The 16,045-nt window shown below is 40.6% G+C and overlaps 1 protein-coding gene and 1 long non-coding RNA gene across 16 annotated transcripts in view; one reads left to right on the top strand and one right to left on the bottom strand.

Moving 5' to 3' along the window:
• Window positions 1–351: 351 nt before the first annotated feature.
• LOC129049444 (uncharacterized) lies at window positions 352–3,761 on the bottom strand. The gene is made up of 2 exons (XR_010136734.1): window positions 1,879–3,761; window positions 352–776 (listed from the first exon to the last, which is right to left on the bottom strand). It is a non-coding gene; the product is annotated as an uncharacterized LOC129049444 (long non-coding RNA).
• Window positions 986–16,045, top strand: part of ZDHHC20 (zinc finger DHHC-type palmitoyltransferase 20) — an 85,840-nt gene continuing 70,780 nt past the window's right edge. For 11 of the 15 annotated variants that reach the window (XR_010136733.1, XR_010136730.1, XR_010136731.1 and 8 more), the window contains exon 1: window positions 1,645–1,928. Coding sequence is in view for 11 of the 15 variants with exons in the window: in XM_063714851.1 (XP_063570921.1) it covers window positions 1,811–1,928 (118 nt within the window). In the remaining 4 variants the exon portion in view is untranslated. Of the gene's footprint in view, window positions 1,103–1,613; window positions 1,929–16,045 lie in introns of those variants that run through there. The other 4 variants (XM_063714852.1, XM_063714853.1, XM_063714849.1 and 1 more) reach the window with 4 other exon arrangements.

Here is a 16,045-nt window from a genome sequence, read left to right as displayed (position 1 = left end):
TCTATTATTCCCCAGTTTTGTGGTACTTTGTTATAGTCACCCTAGGAAACGAATGTGACAGTTTTATAGTTAGGTTATAAACAAAATGTCATGAAAGATCATTTCTAACAGCCCTGGAGCTTGTAAAGGACATGGCTTTGTGCTGAGCTCTAGCAGCATGATTTTGGTACGTAGAGATGACATAGAGGAGAAACGGCTTTATGTTCTTCCATGTCCATCCGAATTCTATGTTGAGGTCTAACCCTCCTAAGCAGCCTCTCTGGAAAACTAGTTGAACTTGAACCTGAACCTACTGTCAACTAGGCCACTAACTAATATGACTTTTAAGGCACAAAATCGGGAAGAACAGAATCTTTTATACATGCTTTATTACTCAAGCAGCAGTGTGCAGTGATTAAATAATTACTCGCTTTTACTACATTTCTCTGACACTGCAAAGGGTGAAGTCTTCTTCATGGAGACTTTAGTGAACAGTAGCTAATTTAAAGCTCAGTGTAGGCCGGGCGTGGTGGCTCACACCTGTAATCTCAGCACTTCTTTGGGAGGTGGAGAGGGGTTGGGATTCCTTGAGCCTTGGAGTTCAGGGCCAGCATGGCAACAGGGCGAAACCTAGTTTTTGCACAAAATACAAACATCAGCTGGGCATGGTGGCGGGCCTGCAGTCCCTGCTACTCTGCAGGCTGAAGCAGGAGGAGTGTTTTAGCCGGGAGGTCGAGGCTTCAATGAGCCCAGGTCGCGCCACTGCACTCCAGCTTGGGCGACAGAGCGAGAAGACCCTGTTTCAAAAAACAAACACAAAAATTCATTCTAACCAAAACTGAATGCTAGTAGCAGGAACTGGTATGAAGATTGCGGTCTGCAATCCCTTCTAATGCGTCTGACCTTGCATTGTGAAGTCTTCACAGTGATGCTTCTGGGTTCTATACGATTATCGTCATTGCTTAGCAATCTCTAGTTGTAAATAAATTCTTTAGATTTCCGTAGTCGTTTGCGGGGCAAGGAGAGGGTCATTTACATGCCCTTTCCTTCTCGCTACTCAATCTTAAATTTGGGTTACGAATCAAACTGATGGACCCTACATGGCTTCTACCCGAAATTACAGGTATCTACCGTTCCATCTTCAAGAAAGGGAGGGGTTCCGCCAAGATGGACATAAAAACCACAGGAGGAGCCTTCTAACAATGCATTCTTCGCACACTGAGTGGGGAATGGCCTTGTCATGTTTGAAACAGTGCCCCTACTACTCAATGTCCCAGGAACCCCAGTGGAGCGAGTTCTGTACACAGAGAGGCCCAAGATCCACAAATCAGCTAAGGAATTATTTCCATAGTCTCCCTCCCCCAATGAGTCTAGATCCACAAAAGCTATCCCCTGTCCCTCTCATCCATCAAGGGCGTGTTTTTCGCCTCTCCTTCCCCGGCCTCCCGCGTCTGCCCAGCCTGTCCGCATCCAGCCCCGCCACGCCCCATGGGCGGTCCCGAGCTGCGGCCCCGCCACCTCACCGACTCCCCGGCCGCGGAAACCCCGCCCCAACGGCGCGGAGACCGGGGGCGGCCCGCAGCCCGCGGCGGGCGGGCGGGGACGGACGCGGGGGGAGGGGGGCGACGGGATGTGGGGTGGGGGCGGGGCCTGGCCGGGCGCCGGGACGGGAGGAGTCCCGGCGGCGCCTCGGACTTTTGCTCCCACAAGTCCTGCCTCGGAGGCGGGGGAGCTGGACCAGCAGCCGCCTGGAGCGTCCGAGTCGCAGTCGCCGGGGCTCCCGCGTTCCCCAGAACGGTGGGACGCGGGGCTTGGCAGCCGCCAGCGGAACATGGCGCCCTGGACGCTGTGGCGCTGCTGCCAGCGCGTCGTGGGCTGGGTGCCGGTGCTCTTCATCACCTTCGTGGTCGTCTGGTCCTACTACGCGTACGTGGTGGAGCTCTGCGTGTGTGAGTACCGTCCCCGGGGACTGCGGCGGAGCGCGGGCCGCGGCTAGGGCGCTAGATAGGCCTCTGCGCCCGGCGCCCGCCGCCTTTCTGGAGCCAGCGCCGGACGCCGGGCGTCCGGCCCCGAACGCGCTCGGAAGCGCCGAGGTCGCTGCACCCGCCGCTTTGTTCAATCCTGCGGCGCGGCCTTCGGGCGACCTGGGGCTCCTGAAGCCTTGCGGCGGCTTCCCTGGTGCAGGTCTGGCCCAGGGAGGCCCCAAGAGCTTCCTGGTTCCCGCCGACACCGGGGGTCCGCATCCTTCTGGGAAGGAACGTGCAGAACGGGAGTAGTCGAGCTTCTTAGAAGGTTTAGGTTGTGTTTGTGGCCTTTTTGGCTTTTGTTCATTTTTTCAAAAAAACCAAATCTGTTCCTTCTGGATTGTTTTTGTTCAAACTGCGCGAGAAGAAACGCCTGTTACCTGTAGAGCCGGCTGTGGCGGGTTGGGGGAAGGGAGGTGTGTGTTTTGGTAGCCTCGGGCTGGAGGCGAGTCAGACCTGGAGGACGAGTAAGCTCCCACTTTTGATTTTTTATGGTACTTGACTCATTGTAAAATTCATTTATTTCTACTCTGAATCCAGCCGACTTTTGCAAAAGGTTAAGACAGAAAGAATGGGTGGGAAGAGACATAACTTGATTATCTTTTTCTTGGCTGATTATTAAGGAGGCTTATATTTCTTATACTCATATTTTGGCGTGTTGTTTTCGTTACTTCCATTTCCCTGATTAGTTCTTAGCACAAAATTCTCATCTGATTCCCTGGAAAAAAAGGAGTAGCATTGCAGTGTACTTCAAGGATTTAACCTACTGGCTTGAATTGGTTGCCTTTAAGATTGAAGGAAATTGGTTGTCATTAATCAAAACACTGTTTAGGGGTGACTGCTATATTTGTGATATTGGGCAATTTCTCCAAGATTGTTTTGTCTTAAGTAAATTCTTCTTAGGCTTTGAGTACGTGGGTATTTTACACTTAAACCGGCCTCAACTAGGTTGTTCTGTATACATCTGCTGCCTATATCAATTTTTTATGAAAACCTAGGACCAAATGGTAAGTGGTGTTTGTAAACGTTATTGTTATTCCAGAATGTTCTACTCTTAGTCCTTAGACTGAATCTACCATTTTATGAAGGACTGTTAATAGTATTCTTTGAATAAAGAACCACATGAGCTAGAAACTAATGCTATGAATGAGAAGAATCTGTACCACCCACTCTTGAAAGTGGCAGAATCAAGACTTCAATTATGTTTGGATTTGTACAGCTTTCAACCAAGTATTTGGTTAAAACCCTAGTTCTATACATGGGAGAGAATGCTTTGGCTCAGAAAATTTATAAGTTTTGAAATTAAAACATCCACTGTTAAAATTACTTTGTACCTATAGAACGTTTAATTTTGAGACGACTATCCCTGCAGGTAGGCCCAGAATAAATTAGTTGTGGAATACATTTTCAAATAATATTAATCTTTTCAATATCACTGTTTAGTCTCATCCTTTTGGATACCAGAATGTTTACTAAAAATGATGTTTGAGTCAATTAAAATTACTAGATTTAAATATTTCTGGGAGCTACTTCCAGAAAGTGATAGTGATCGTAGGATTCTCATCAACTTATGATGATACCTCCTTTATCTTATTTACTCTGAAGTGAGCATTTATTCCAAAAGTTATATCATTTCTATTCTGTCAGAAGATTATTCCTACCATATTTTAATTCCCATAGTGGTTTTGAAGTAAAGCTGAAGGAGCACTAAAAATGTGCGTTTATGTTGAGATTCCACAGCTTAACCTGTAGATGGTTTTTGTCAAAAATATTAAAAAATGAGATCAAGCAGTGCTGTGAAAAGTCTTAAATTGCTTCTGATTTCTTTTACCACTTCAAATAAAGAAAGAGAAATGAACTTGAATTGAGAAGTGCCATGTGCTAGTGGGCATAGAGGGGACATTTCATTCACCCTCTCCTTTAATTCTTTCAGTATGTCACAGCATAGGTATCTCTACAGGTGGAGGAAGTGAGACTGAGCGAATAGGTCTTTTTGATTAGGTCACACAATTGTTGATTATTGGAATGTGACCCACATCTTTCCGTTCTTTCATATAACTTCAGTGAGCTATGAGGGTCAATGGAGCTGTAATTCTTTGGTCCATAATGGTGTGGGGGGTTAAAGACGTTGGCATATTTTTGGAGATCACTTAGTTAGGCTTGAGGCCCATTCTGTAGAGATTATACCCTACAATTTCATTAAGTTAAAACATTCTACAACTATGGCCTGATGCTTGGCAGAATCTTAAAATATTTGGTGATGAAAGGTCTTATGTAGAGGCTGTATTAACTTCTGAGTTATCTCATTTTAACTAGAGAGAATTTGGGAGGTCTGCAGTGTCACTGGAGTATAAAATAGTTGAGCATAAAAGTGCATTTACTCATATTAAAACTATCCTTTAAACTACTTGTATGTATTTGTTTTCATAAGTACTGACCCTCCCACTGAAATATGTATAGATATATTACTTTATAGGAGGACTTAAATGGAGGGAAGTGTGAGTTTTACTTAAAAGTGCTGTTTTAATAATTTTATAGATATTCTTTTTATTTATATATATATTTTTTGAGTCGGAGTTTCACTCTTGTTGCCCAGGCTGGAGTGCAATGGTGCGATCTTGGCTCACTGCAACCTCTGCCTCCTGGGTTCAAGTGATTCTCCTGCCTCAGCCTCCCAAGTAGTTGGGATTACAGGCGCCCGACACCACGCCCAGCTAATTTTTTTTGTATTTTTAGTAGAGATGGGGTTTCACTATGTTGGTAAGGCTGGTCTCGAACTCCTGACCTCAGGCAATCCACCCGCCTTGGCCTCCCAAAGTGCTGGGATTACAGGCATGAGCCACTGCTCCCGGCCTATAGGATATTCTTAGATTCTGATATTCTTTATCAAACTAGGGGGAGAAGATCATAATTATATCTTTACATGTATGTATTAATTCATTTAATCTTAATAATGATCCCCATAAGGTTAAGTAATTTGTCTACGGTTATAGAGCCAGTAAGTAGCATGGTAAGAATTGGAATTCAAGGGGTTTGGCTCCAAAGCCCATGCTGTTAACCACTGTACAATGAATGACTAATCTATTTGGTGTCCAGATCTGGACACTCAGGACAGATTTCAGTCCTGTATATGATATATTTTTATAAAGTACTTTTCTCCTAAAAGGCAGCTGCAGAAGATTCCTAAATATCTCAGACAATAAAAATACCTGGCCCACAGTTGGCTGTAAGTTGAACAAATTGTTGATTACCAAGAGGCCCTCATTCCTTCTCACCCTCTGTAACTTCCTAATTTTGTAATTAGACGCACACACACACACACACCCCACTTCACTGGGAGTAATACTGAGGACGAAATTGAGGAAGAAGGTTAATGCATGTAAAACGGCCATCTCACAGGAGTGATAAGCTGAGAAGCAAAGATTAAGTAATTAGTAATGTTGGTCCTTGATTTTAAATTAGACTGAAATTCTCCTATGATTTTTTTCCCCAGGGTTGATATTTAAAGTATGAATGGATTGAATAACTTCTTCTCTTTGGTTAAGGTGGTTATTTTTGAGTAAAGTGCTAATTCTGGTTCCCAAGGTTTTATCAGAATATCTTGTTGTTCAGGTCATCTTGAGTTGTTAGTAGATGTGTACCTCTTCTTTGGCATGTAGAGAATCTTAGAACTTAAAGAGATTTTAAAGATAATCTCATTCAGTCCCTTTACTTCTGAGGAAACTGTTGCTCAAAAGAGCTATGTTGGCCGGGCGTGGTGGCTCACACCTGTAATCCCGGCACTTTGGGAGGCTGAGGCGGGCGGATCACGAGGTCAGGAGATTGAAACCATCCTGGCTAACACGGTGAAACCCCGTCTCTACTAAAAATACAAAAAATTAGCTGAGTGTGGTGGCGGGTGCCTGTAGTCCCAGCTACTCGGGAGGCTGAGGCAGGAGAATGGCATGAACCTGGGAGGCGGAGCTTGCAGTCAGCGGAGATCGCACCCCTGCACTCCAGCCTGGGCGACAGAGCGAGACTCTGTCTCAAAAACAAACCAACCAACCAACAAACAAAAGAGCTATGTTGTTTGTCCAAGAACAGGTATACCTTTTACATTTTTTCAGACAAATTTGTGGAGTGGACTCTAAACTTTGAGTCTGTATCAAATACTTCCTTGTGTCTCCTGCATAACTTCTTCAAATTTAGAGACAGATTAAGATAAATAACTTAAGCACTATCATTGCACACACTAGCTTGACACAGTTGATTCTGAAGTATCTTATTGTTCTTGAAAGAACCAGTTTTCTGTTTCATTGATTTTTCTCTTTTCTGTTTTGTTGTTTTCCTGTTTGATCTTTACTATTTCCTTTCTTTTACTTTGGGTTTAATATGCTCTTTTTCTAAATTAGTGTGGAAACCAAGGTCATTGATTTGAGCCCTTTCTTAGGTAGTTAGTCGTATAAATTTACTTCCAAATATTGCTTTAGTTTTATTCTATCAATTTTGATATGTTGTGTTGTCATTGTCATTCAATTCAAATTATTTTCTTGGGCTGGGCACAGTGGCTCACATCTGTACTACCAGCACTTTGGGATGCTTGATGAAACCTCGTCTTTTTGTTTGTTTGTTTTTGTTTTTGTTTTTTTTTTTTTTGAGATGGAGTCTCATTTTGTCACCCAAGCTAGAGTGCAGTGTGGCGATCTTGGTTCACTGCAACCTCCTCCTCCAGGGTTCAAGCAATTCTCCTGCCTCAGCCTCTTGAGTAGCTGGGATTATAGGCATGTGCCACCACGCCTGGCTAATTTTTGTATTTTTAATAGAGATGGGGTTTTGCCGTGTTGGCCAGGGTGGTCTTCAACTCCTGACCTCAAGCGATCCACCCACCTCGGCCTCCCAAAGTGCTGGGATTACGGATGTGAGCCACCATGCCTGCCAAAACTCCATCTCTACAAAAAATACAAAAAATTAGATGGGCATGGTAGCTTGTGTCTGAAGTCCAACCGGAGGCTGAGACGGGAGGATCCCATGAGCCCAGGAGTTCAAGGCTGCGTTGAGCCATGATTGTGCCATTGCACTCCAGCCTGGGTTACAGAGCAAGACCCTTTCCCAAAGAACAAACAAATCCTTTTATTTTGTTTTGTTTTAAGACAGTTTTGCTCTGTTGCCCAGGCTGGAGTGCAATGGCGCAATCTCGGCTCACTCAGCTTCCACCCTTCAAAATTCAAATTATTTTCTAATTTCACTTTTGGTTTCATCTTTGACCCCATGGATTTAGTTTCCATTTATTTGGGGGTTTTCCAGATATCTTTCTGTTATTGATTTCAAATTTCCTTGTGGTCAGAGAACATACTTTGTATGACTTAAATCCTTTAAAATGTATTCAGGCTTGTTTTATAGCCCAGAATGTGGTCTGTCTGAGCTGTGTTCCATGTGTGCTTATGAAAAATATGTCTGTACTCAGCAATGTATTGTGCTGTTTGTTGCTGGGTGGAGTATTCTGTTATGTCATAATGCTCCATAAATGTCAATTAAGGCAAGTTGGTAGTGTTATTCAAGTCCTCTATATTCTTGCTTTCCTGTTTGTTCTCTCAATTATTAAGAGAGGTATAACTATAATTGTGATTTATTTCTCCTTGCAGTTCTATCAGTTTTTGCCTCATGTATTTTACATCTGTGTAATTAGGTGCATAAAACATTTAGGATTGCGATATCCTATTGACCAGTTGGCTCATTTAACATTATGAAGTGACTTTATTATCCCTGGTGATATTGTTTGCTCTGAAATCTGCTTTGGCAGATATTAACATGGGCACTAATCTTTCCTTTAATTATTGTTAGCATGGTGTATCTTTCTCCATCCTTTTAATGTGTATATGTCTTATATTTAAATTGTAATTCTTGTAAAGAGCATATATTTGGGTCTTTTAAAATCCAACCTGAAAATCTCTGCCTTTTAATAGGGGGTTTTGACCATTTACATTTAATGTGATTATTGATATAGGCTTAAGTCTATCATTTGCTCTCTGTTTTATTGTCTGTCCTCTTCTTTGTTCCATTTTCCTCCTTCTTTGACCTTCTTTTGAATTAATTGATCTTTACAATTTTTTTAATTTTGATTTTTAAAAATGATTCATTTTATCTCCTTATTGGCTTATTACTAGTAATTCTTTTTGTTACTTTATTGATTGCTTTAGGGCTTGTAACATGCGTCTTTGAGTTATCACAGTCCACCTTCAAGTTACATACTGTTTCATATATAATACCTTATAAAAGTATACTTCTATCTCTTCCATCTTGGCCTTTATGCTATTATTGTGCATTTTATATGTTGTAAACCTCACACTGTATTGCTACTAAGTTTAAACAGTTGATTATATTAATAGTTTTTAAAGATTTAGTTTTAAAAAACTCAAAATATATATATTTATTCCTATAGTTACCATTTCTAGTTCTCTTCATTCCTTTTTATAAACCCATCTAGTGTCATTTCCTTCTGCCTGAAGGGCCTCTTTTAACATTCATTGTAGTGCACGTCAGCTGGACTGAATCATTTCAGTTTTTCTATGTCTGTAAAGTTTTAATTTTGCCTTTGGTTTTTAAAAGACAACTTGATCGAGATATAGTTTGCATGTCATAAAATTCACTAATTTAAGATGTACAATGCAGTTATTTTTAGTAAATTTGCCAAGTTTTGCAGTCATCACAACAATCCGTTTTTAGAACATTTCTGTCGCCACATTAAGATCCCTCATGCCTATTTACAGTTAATCCTTCTTCCCACCCCCAGCCCGAGGCAACCACTAATCCATGTTGTCTCCAAATGCCTTTTCTGAGCATCTCATACAACTGGAATAATACATGCTTGCAACACATATACTAAAATTGGAAGAGTACAGAGAAGATTAGCATAAAAACCAAGAAAAATTTAAAAAGGGAAAAAAATAAATGGAATCATACAATAAGTGTTTTTTTGTTTTTTTTGGAGATGGAACTTCACTCCTGTTGCTCAGGGTGGAGTGCAATAGTGTGATCTTGGCTCACTGCAACCTCCACCTCCTGAGTTCAAACGATTCTCCTGCCTCAGCCTCTCAAGTAGTTGGGACTACAGGTGTGTGCCGCCATGCCCTGCTAATTTTTTTTGTATTTTTAATAGAGACAGGGTTTCACCATGTTGGCCAGGCTAGTCTTGAACTCCTGACCTCAGGTGATCCACCTGCCTCAGCCTCCCAAAGTGCTGGGGTTACAGGTGTGAGCCACCATGCCCGGCCAATAAGTGGTCTTTTTGTCAGGTGTATTTTGCATAGCATAATGTTTTTGAGGTTCATCTGTGTATTATGTATCAGTATTTCTCCCCTACTCTTCACTTCACATCCTAATTTGTATTTTTCTGTTTTCAAAACATATTCACAGTTTTATTTAGGAATATATTTCTAGTGAGCCTCCCCACATCATTTGTACATTGAATTAGAATATAAATTAAAAGTATGCACTTTCTTATATTTATTTATGTACCTGAATAATCCTGCTTACAAGACTTGTAGTATAATTGGGTCCTGTTTGTTCTTGTATCCATTAGAGCCTAGTGCTAATAGACTTTAAATTAATATAACTTGAATTGAATTGAATCATACTCTTGTAAACTCACTTGAATCATGTTTGAATGTTAGGACACACAAACATCTAGAATAATAATACTAATTATAGTTACAAAACATGTATTTCACAATCTTTAGTGGTAAAGTCTACCTGAAATGGCTTATTGGTCCTACATACAGTCTTTGTTTTGGGTTATGAAACAGTGATTCTTTGAAATTATGCTGACATGGTTTAAAAAAATCTATTTCCCTAAATCTTATCCTCAGTGGTTGGCATACTTATAGGAAAAGTTAAATGTGATTAGAATTAAAAACAAAAAACTTTTGGCCAGGCATGGTGATTCATGCCTCTAATTTCAGTACTTTGGGAAGCCCAAGTAGGAGGATTGCTTGAAGCCAGGAATTCAAGGGCAGTTTGGGCAACATAGCAATACCCTTTACAAAAATAAAATAAAAAATTAGCCAGGCATGGTGGTACCCACCTGTAGTCCCAGCTACTTGGGAGGCTGAAGTAGGAGGATTACTTGAGCCCGGGATTTCGAGGCTGCAGTGAGCTATGATCACACCACTGCACTCCAGCCTGAGTTACAGAGACCCTGTCTCCCCCCCCCAAAAAAAACCACCTTTTTATTAATTTTATCATTTTGCATCTATTTTCAGATGCGAGAGTGTAGTAATTTTCTAGCTAACTTGCCTTTGAAAGATACAGTGGCCAGAAGACCTATTTATTTGAATTCTGCAGTTACCTTAGCCTTCTCTTTTACTTTTTGTTATTTTTGAAGAAAAGGGTTTTTTTCTCATGACTACTGGTGAGTTAATCTGTCCTGGTATTATTTTCTGTGTGACTAGATAGCAAACTGGTCTGAGAGAGCTCTGTAAATATATATTTTTTAAAACCCACCTAAACTCAAATGAAAAAAAAGATCTGTTTTATTTCCCCTCATAAACTAAACCTTCTTTGGGGCTTCCCTGCTTTCTTGAAAGACAGGAAATATGGAGGAGAAAGATGCTGGACAACCTAGAAACCAAGTCAGACTGTTTAGAAGAACCTTATGCCCTAGTCATGCAAATAACAGCCTGGCTGCTTCTCTGCCCACTCGCTTTCCGGCAGAGAAGTAGTACTATGCTGAACTCCAGACTCTAATCTGTTTACTTGACATCTCTGCTTGGAGATCTAATAGGCATTGTAGACAAAACTCTTGATTTTCTTTTTTGTCCTCACTTGAACCTGCTGCTCCTAATAGCTCAGTAAATGACAGTTGTATCCTTCTACTTCTTGGGTTGAAAAGTCATTCTACATCCGGTTAATCAGCTTGTTCTGTCATTAAATGTATAAAATCCAGCTGCTTCTCACCGCTACTACTGCAACTGTTATACTCCTTTAAACCACCATGATCTCTGCTTAGTGTAATGGATTGAAAAACATGACTATAATAATTTGCACCGTCTAGGTGCAGTGGCTCACGCCTGTAATCTCAGCACTTTGGGAGGCCGAGGTGGGCAGATCACCTGAGGTCAGGAGTTCGAGAGCAGCTTCATCAACATGGCAAAACCCCATCTCTACTAAAAATACAAAAATTAGCTGGGAGTGGTGGCACACACCTGTAATCCCAGGTACTCAGGAGGCTGAGGCAGGAGAATCGCTTGAACCCGGGAGGCAGAGGTTGCAGTGAGCTGAGATCATGTCACTGCTCTCCAGCCTGGGCGACAGAGTGAGACTCTGTCTCCAAAAATATATATATATATAATAATAATAATAATTTGTACCATCTTCCATCAAGAAATAGTCTGTTTACCACCCATTGAATCTAGGCTGGCCTTGTACTTGCTTTGGCCAGTAGAATGTGGTAGGTATGTGCGTTCTGGAACTCAGGCCTCAAGACAGCATACATCTTCTGCCTTAGCTCTTTTGGGACATTCTGGTCATCGTGTAAGGAGTCCAGACTAGACTGCTGAGTGAGAGACCACATGGAGAAGAGGCCCAGCCAAGAGAAACCAGAACCCCTAATGTGTGAACAAGGCCATTTTAGACTCCCACCCCATTCGAGCTGCCTGATGACTGCTGTTAGTAGAAAAACATTCCAGCTGATCATAGCCCAAACTGCTGACCTACACAATTGCAGGAAATATTGAACAGTGGTTGTTTAAAGTAACTAAGTTTTAGGGTGGGTTGTTAATGCCATATTATCACCTATATTGTTGTAGTATCCTTGTAAACCTGTCTCTTTCTCTACTTCACCCCCACCTTTATTCCATGTGTTCTCCAGGAAGCAGTCAGAATGGTCTTTTTCAAATTAATATCAGTTTGTTACTCCCATTCTCAAGACCTCGACTGGCTTCCTCTCTTGCTCAGCAAGATATCTAAAAGCCTTACCATGGCCTTTAAGGCATTATGTATTCATTACTTCATTACTTCTCTGACATAATTTCCTTTCCACTCTTCCTCTAATTTTATCTCTAACTTAAGAAATCTATTTTCTATAGACAGAGGTGTGGGAGGGTGTGTTGTCTAAGGGAGGGAGCCCTCCACATCATCACCATGTGGGATTTTAAGATTAATATCTGACACTATTCCTGTAAGCATATAAGCAATGCATTTAGATACTGCTCAAATATGTAGAACATATACTTGAACAGATGGGCATTACACTTAAGTAACTGATATAATAAAGAATAAAGGTGACTAGTTTTATGGAGAATAGATTCCCTTAAGTAGAGATCCATAGGTCTTTAAAATAAAATGTAAAAAAAAAATTGGTTTTAAAACATCTCTATTTTGGCTTTCCCAATGCATTTTACTAACTATCGTGAACTTTGAACCACTCATTGGAATCATAGGAAGAGTTAATTTTTATGGACATACTAATTCAACAGCATATAAAAACAAACACAGACTTATTAAATGTGAAGTCTTCTGGGAAGCTTTTAAGACTAATTGCAGGAAAAGGATATCCTCAGCATCTGAAGGAAATAATACCAAATATACCAAAATATTAACAGTGTATGTTGCTGGGTGTGAGATTATACTGATTTTTTCCTTATGCAATACATAGCCTCTTAATAGACTTTTGTATTTTCCCCTTACAGCATATTCTTCCCTTATCCCCCAAAGAGCTAATGAATCTGCTAAAAAAATACAAGTCATGATTATTACTCCTCTGCTCAGCACCCTCTGATGGCTTTCCACTTTGCTTAAAATGAAATTCAAAGTTGAAAATATATAAGGCTCTAGATGCTCTGGCCTGCCACTGCTTCTGACCTAATTTCTTCCTTTGCTCATTCTGCTTCAGCCAACAGACCACCTTTCTTTTCATCTGTCAGGCCACAGGAGGACCCTTGAACTTCCTGTTCCTTCTGCCTGGAATGCTTTCCTCCCAGATTTCCGCATGGCTAGCTCTCACTTCGTCTAGATCGCTGTTTAGATAGTCACCTATCAGAGAGGCGTTCCTGACTACCCTCTGTAAAAGAAGTACTTGTCTTTTACTGTCTCCTCACCCTGCATTTTTCCCCCCTCATAGCGCCTATTATTACTTGACATACAGTTATTTTTGTTTCTCTCCAGAGTCGTATATTCACTGCTGTATTTCCAGAACCTAAAATAGGGTCTGGTATAATATGTTCTCAATAGGATATTTGTTGAATGAGTGAATTGATTGTGTAGCTGCTAGTTCCCATGCTAGTAGAAGAGGGAGAATTGGAATGTTTTCATATAGTAGACAACTTGCAATTATTGATAATCGGTATTATTGATAATCTTAAAGTTGCCTCTGGATTTCAGATAGCCTGTTCATTAGGCAGGTGAGGAAACTGTCTTGAATTGTCAGGAGGAAATGTTAATTATAATAGCTATTATTATTATTATTTATTGTATGCCCACTGTGTGTCTGACATATAGTCTAAGGCATTTCACTTATGTTAGGTCTTTTTTAATTCTAGCTGTATTGGAGAGAGATTGTTAGCATTATTTTATGGATTAAAAACAAAGACTCATAGGTTAAAGATCTCTTTTCAGGCCATACAATTGATACATAAAACCAAAGCTCAAATCCACATCTGTGTAACTCTATAAGTTGTGCCCTTTCCATTATACATTTGTCCATTAAAATATTTAATAATTTATAAGCTCTATTTGCAGGCCTTTCATTATATTTGTTATAACTAGTCAAATCTTGTGTTTGGGGCATGTAATGCAAATAAGACAAAACCTCTCCCATATATATATATAAAAATATATAAAACATACATGTAAAACGTGTGTGTGTATGTGTGTGTGTGTGTATGTGTTTTGAGACAGGGTCTCACTCTGTTGCCCAGGCTGGAGTGCATTTGGCTTGCTGCAGCCTCAAACTCCCAGACTCAAGTAATCCTTCCACCTTAGCCTCCTGAGTAGCTGGGACTACAGGCGCATAACACCATGGCTGGCCAATTTTTGTATTTTTTATAGAGACGAGGTCTTGCTATGTTGCCAGGGCTGGTCTCGAACTCCTAAGCTCAAGCAGTCCTCCCACCTCAGCCTCCCAGAGTGCTGGGATTGAAGACATGAGCCATTGTGCCCAGCCCTATATTTTTATGCAGGTGACATTTGGTATAACAGTACCTATCGAGCAGTTTGGAGGAAAAAGATCATAAAAAGGTAGGGGATGGATATACCTACTAACTTTCACGTAGAGAAGGCTGATTTACTGGCTGTTTGTATTTATAACTATTTCAGATCTATCCTTATTTCTTGGGTTTATGGCCCAATACAAATAATTTAGTAGAACAACATAAATTTACAATTTTATCATATATAATGTATTTTTTGAAAGTACCCTTTATTATCACTATCATTTTATAAAAGGATATTCTAATATCAAAGTATGAGACATCATCTGAATGAAGACTTCAGTGCTTTTAAATTATGGCAGTTTATGAAAAATTATCTCCTTTTTGCTCATGTTTCTTGTTTTACTGTGGCCTGGGTCATAGACTTGGATTTGGGAGTCATTTCTTCAGCATACCAATTTATCTCTCCAACTAGTTTCTATGTTGATCTACATATTAAACAAGTAACCTTCCGTGACTTCCAGGCAGTCTGTTTAGAGCCTAAAGCCTTAACCTGAAACCAGGGAGGTGAGGTATTCCTGGTTCTAACAACAAAATTTTGCTTCTTTATTTATTAATTTTTTTGAGACAGAATCTCGCTCTGTCACCCAGGCTAGAGTGCAGTGGCACAATCTCAGCTCCGTGCAACCCCCACCTCCTGGGTTCAAGCACTTCTCCTGCCTCAGCCTCCCAAGTAGCTGGGACTATAGGCACACGCCACCACACCTGGCTAATTTTTGTATTTTTAGTAGAGATGGGGTCTCCCCATGTTGGCCAGGCTGACTCTGACCTCAAGTGATCCTCCCGCCTTGGCCTCCCTAAGTGCAGGAATTACAGGTGTGAGCCACCGCATGCAGCCAAAATTTTAGAACACAGACTAATCATAAGATCATGTTATCTATAGCTGTATGTGGAAGTTCTAGAAAAATGAGAGTTGGCAGATAATATTTTAAATCCTTCTGACAATATTGAAGGACCCCAGGAAATAGTAATAATTATCCTTACTATTCATGCATTTAATGCGGTAAGTAATTAAGTGGTCTCTCTATATCTTTTGATCTTTACAATAACTCTACAAAGGAGATGCATATTTTTCTTCAATTTATAATTTGACAAGTTGACTTAGTTCCTCAATTCAGACCTTTCCACATATCCTTCTAAAACCCATACAGGTTAGGAAGAGCAAATAAAATCAACTATATAACCTGGTCCTATGGCATAACTAGGACATAGAGAATTTTTAAAACTGCAGTTTATATGTGAGTGGGGAAATAGTCATCTAAGAATAGCTAGGTGAACTCTGGTGACTATATCAGAACTAAGAGTAAGGGACTCTGCAGAGGATAACAGGCTCTTTGCTCATCCTCAGAAGATGAGAACCCTATCCGGAGTGGGAAATACTGAAAACAGGTCTGAAATCTGGTGGATCAGAGCATGGCAGCTGAGAATGCAAAAGAAAAGGGACTTGTAAAAGTGTTTATGACTTGAGATGGCAGCCTTAAAAAAAAACTCCTAGGAGAGAAGGTGGCACCTTGGAAGTTGAAAGTGTCCCATGAAGTATTAATATTTAATAGTAAAGAGAAAGAAGGAAATAACTGGAAGGACACAGCTGAAACAAGAGTATCAAAGCAATAGAGGATAAATAAATGCACTGTCCATCTAGCAAATAAACTGTACTTCATTGAAGTAACAGGAGAAGGCACTGGTAGAAATAAGAAATTAAGCAAGCCCTTTTGCCCCAGAGGGTGTCTTGCTGTGGATGGTCCATGAAAATCAGTGTAACTCAGCATGAACAATAATTAAAACAGCATCCATGTAGATTTCTCTGATTCAAAAAATGAGAATCAATGCTTTTCAGTAGATGAAAATACATTAAAAGGC

Source organism: Pongo abelii, chromosome 14 (assembly GCF_028885655.2).
Source record: "Pongo abelii isolate AG06213 chromosome 14, NHGRI_mPonAbe1-v2.0_pri, whole genome shotgun sequence".
Lineage (NCBI taxonomy): Eukaryota > Metazoa > Chordata > Mammalia > Primates > Hominidae > Pongo > Pongo abelii.
Note: the sequence above shows the minus strand (reverse complement) of the source record. Positions and strands in the feature narration are given on the sequence as shown.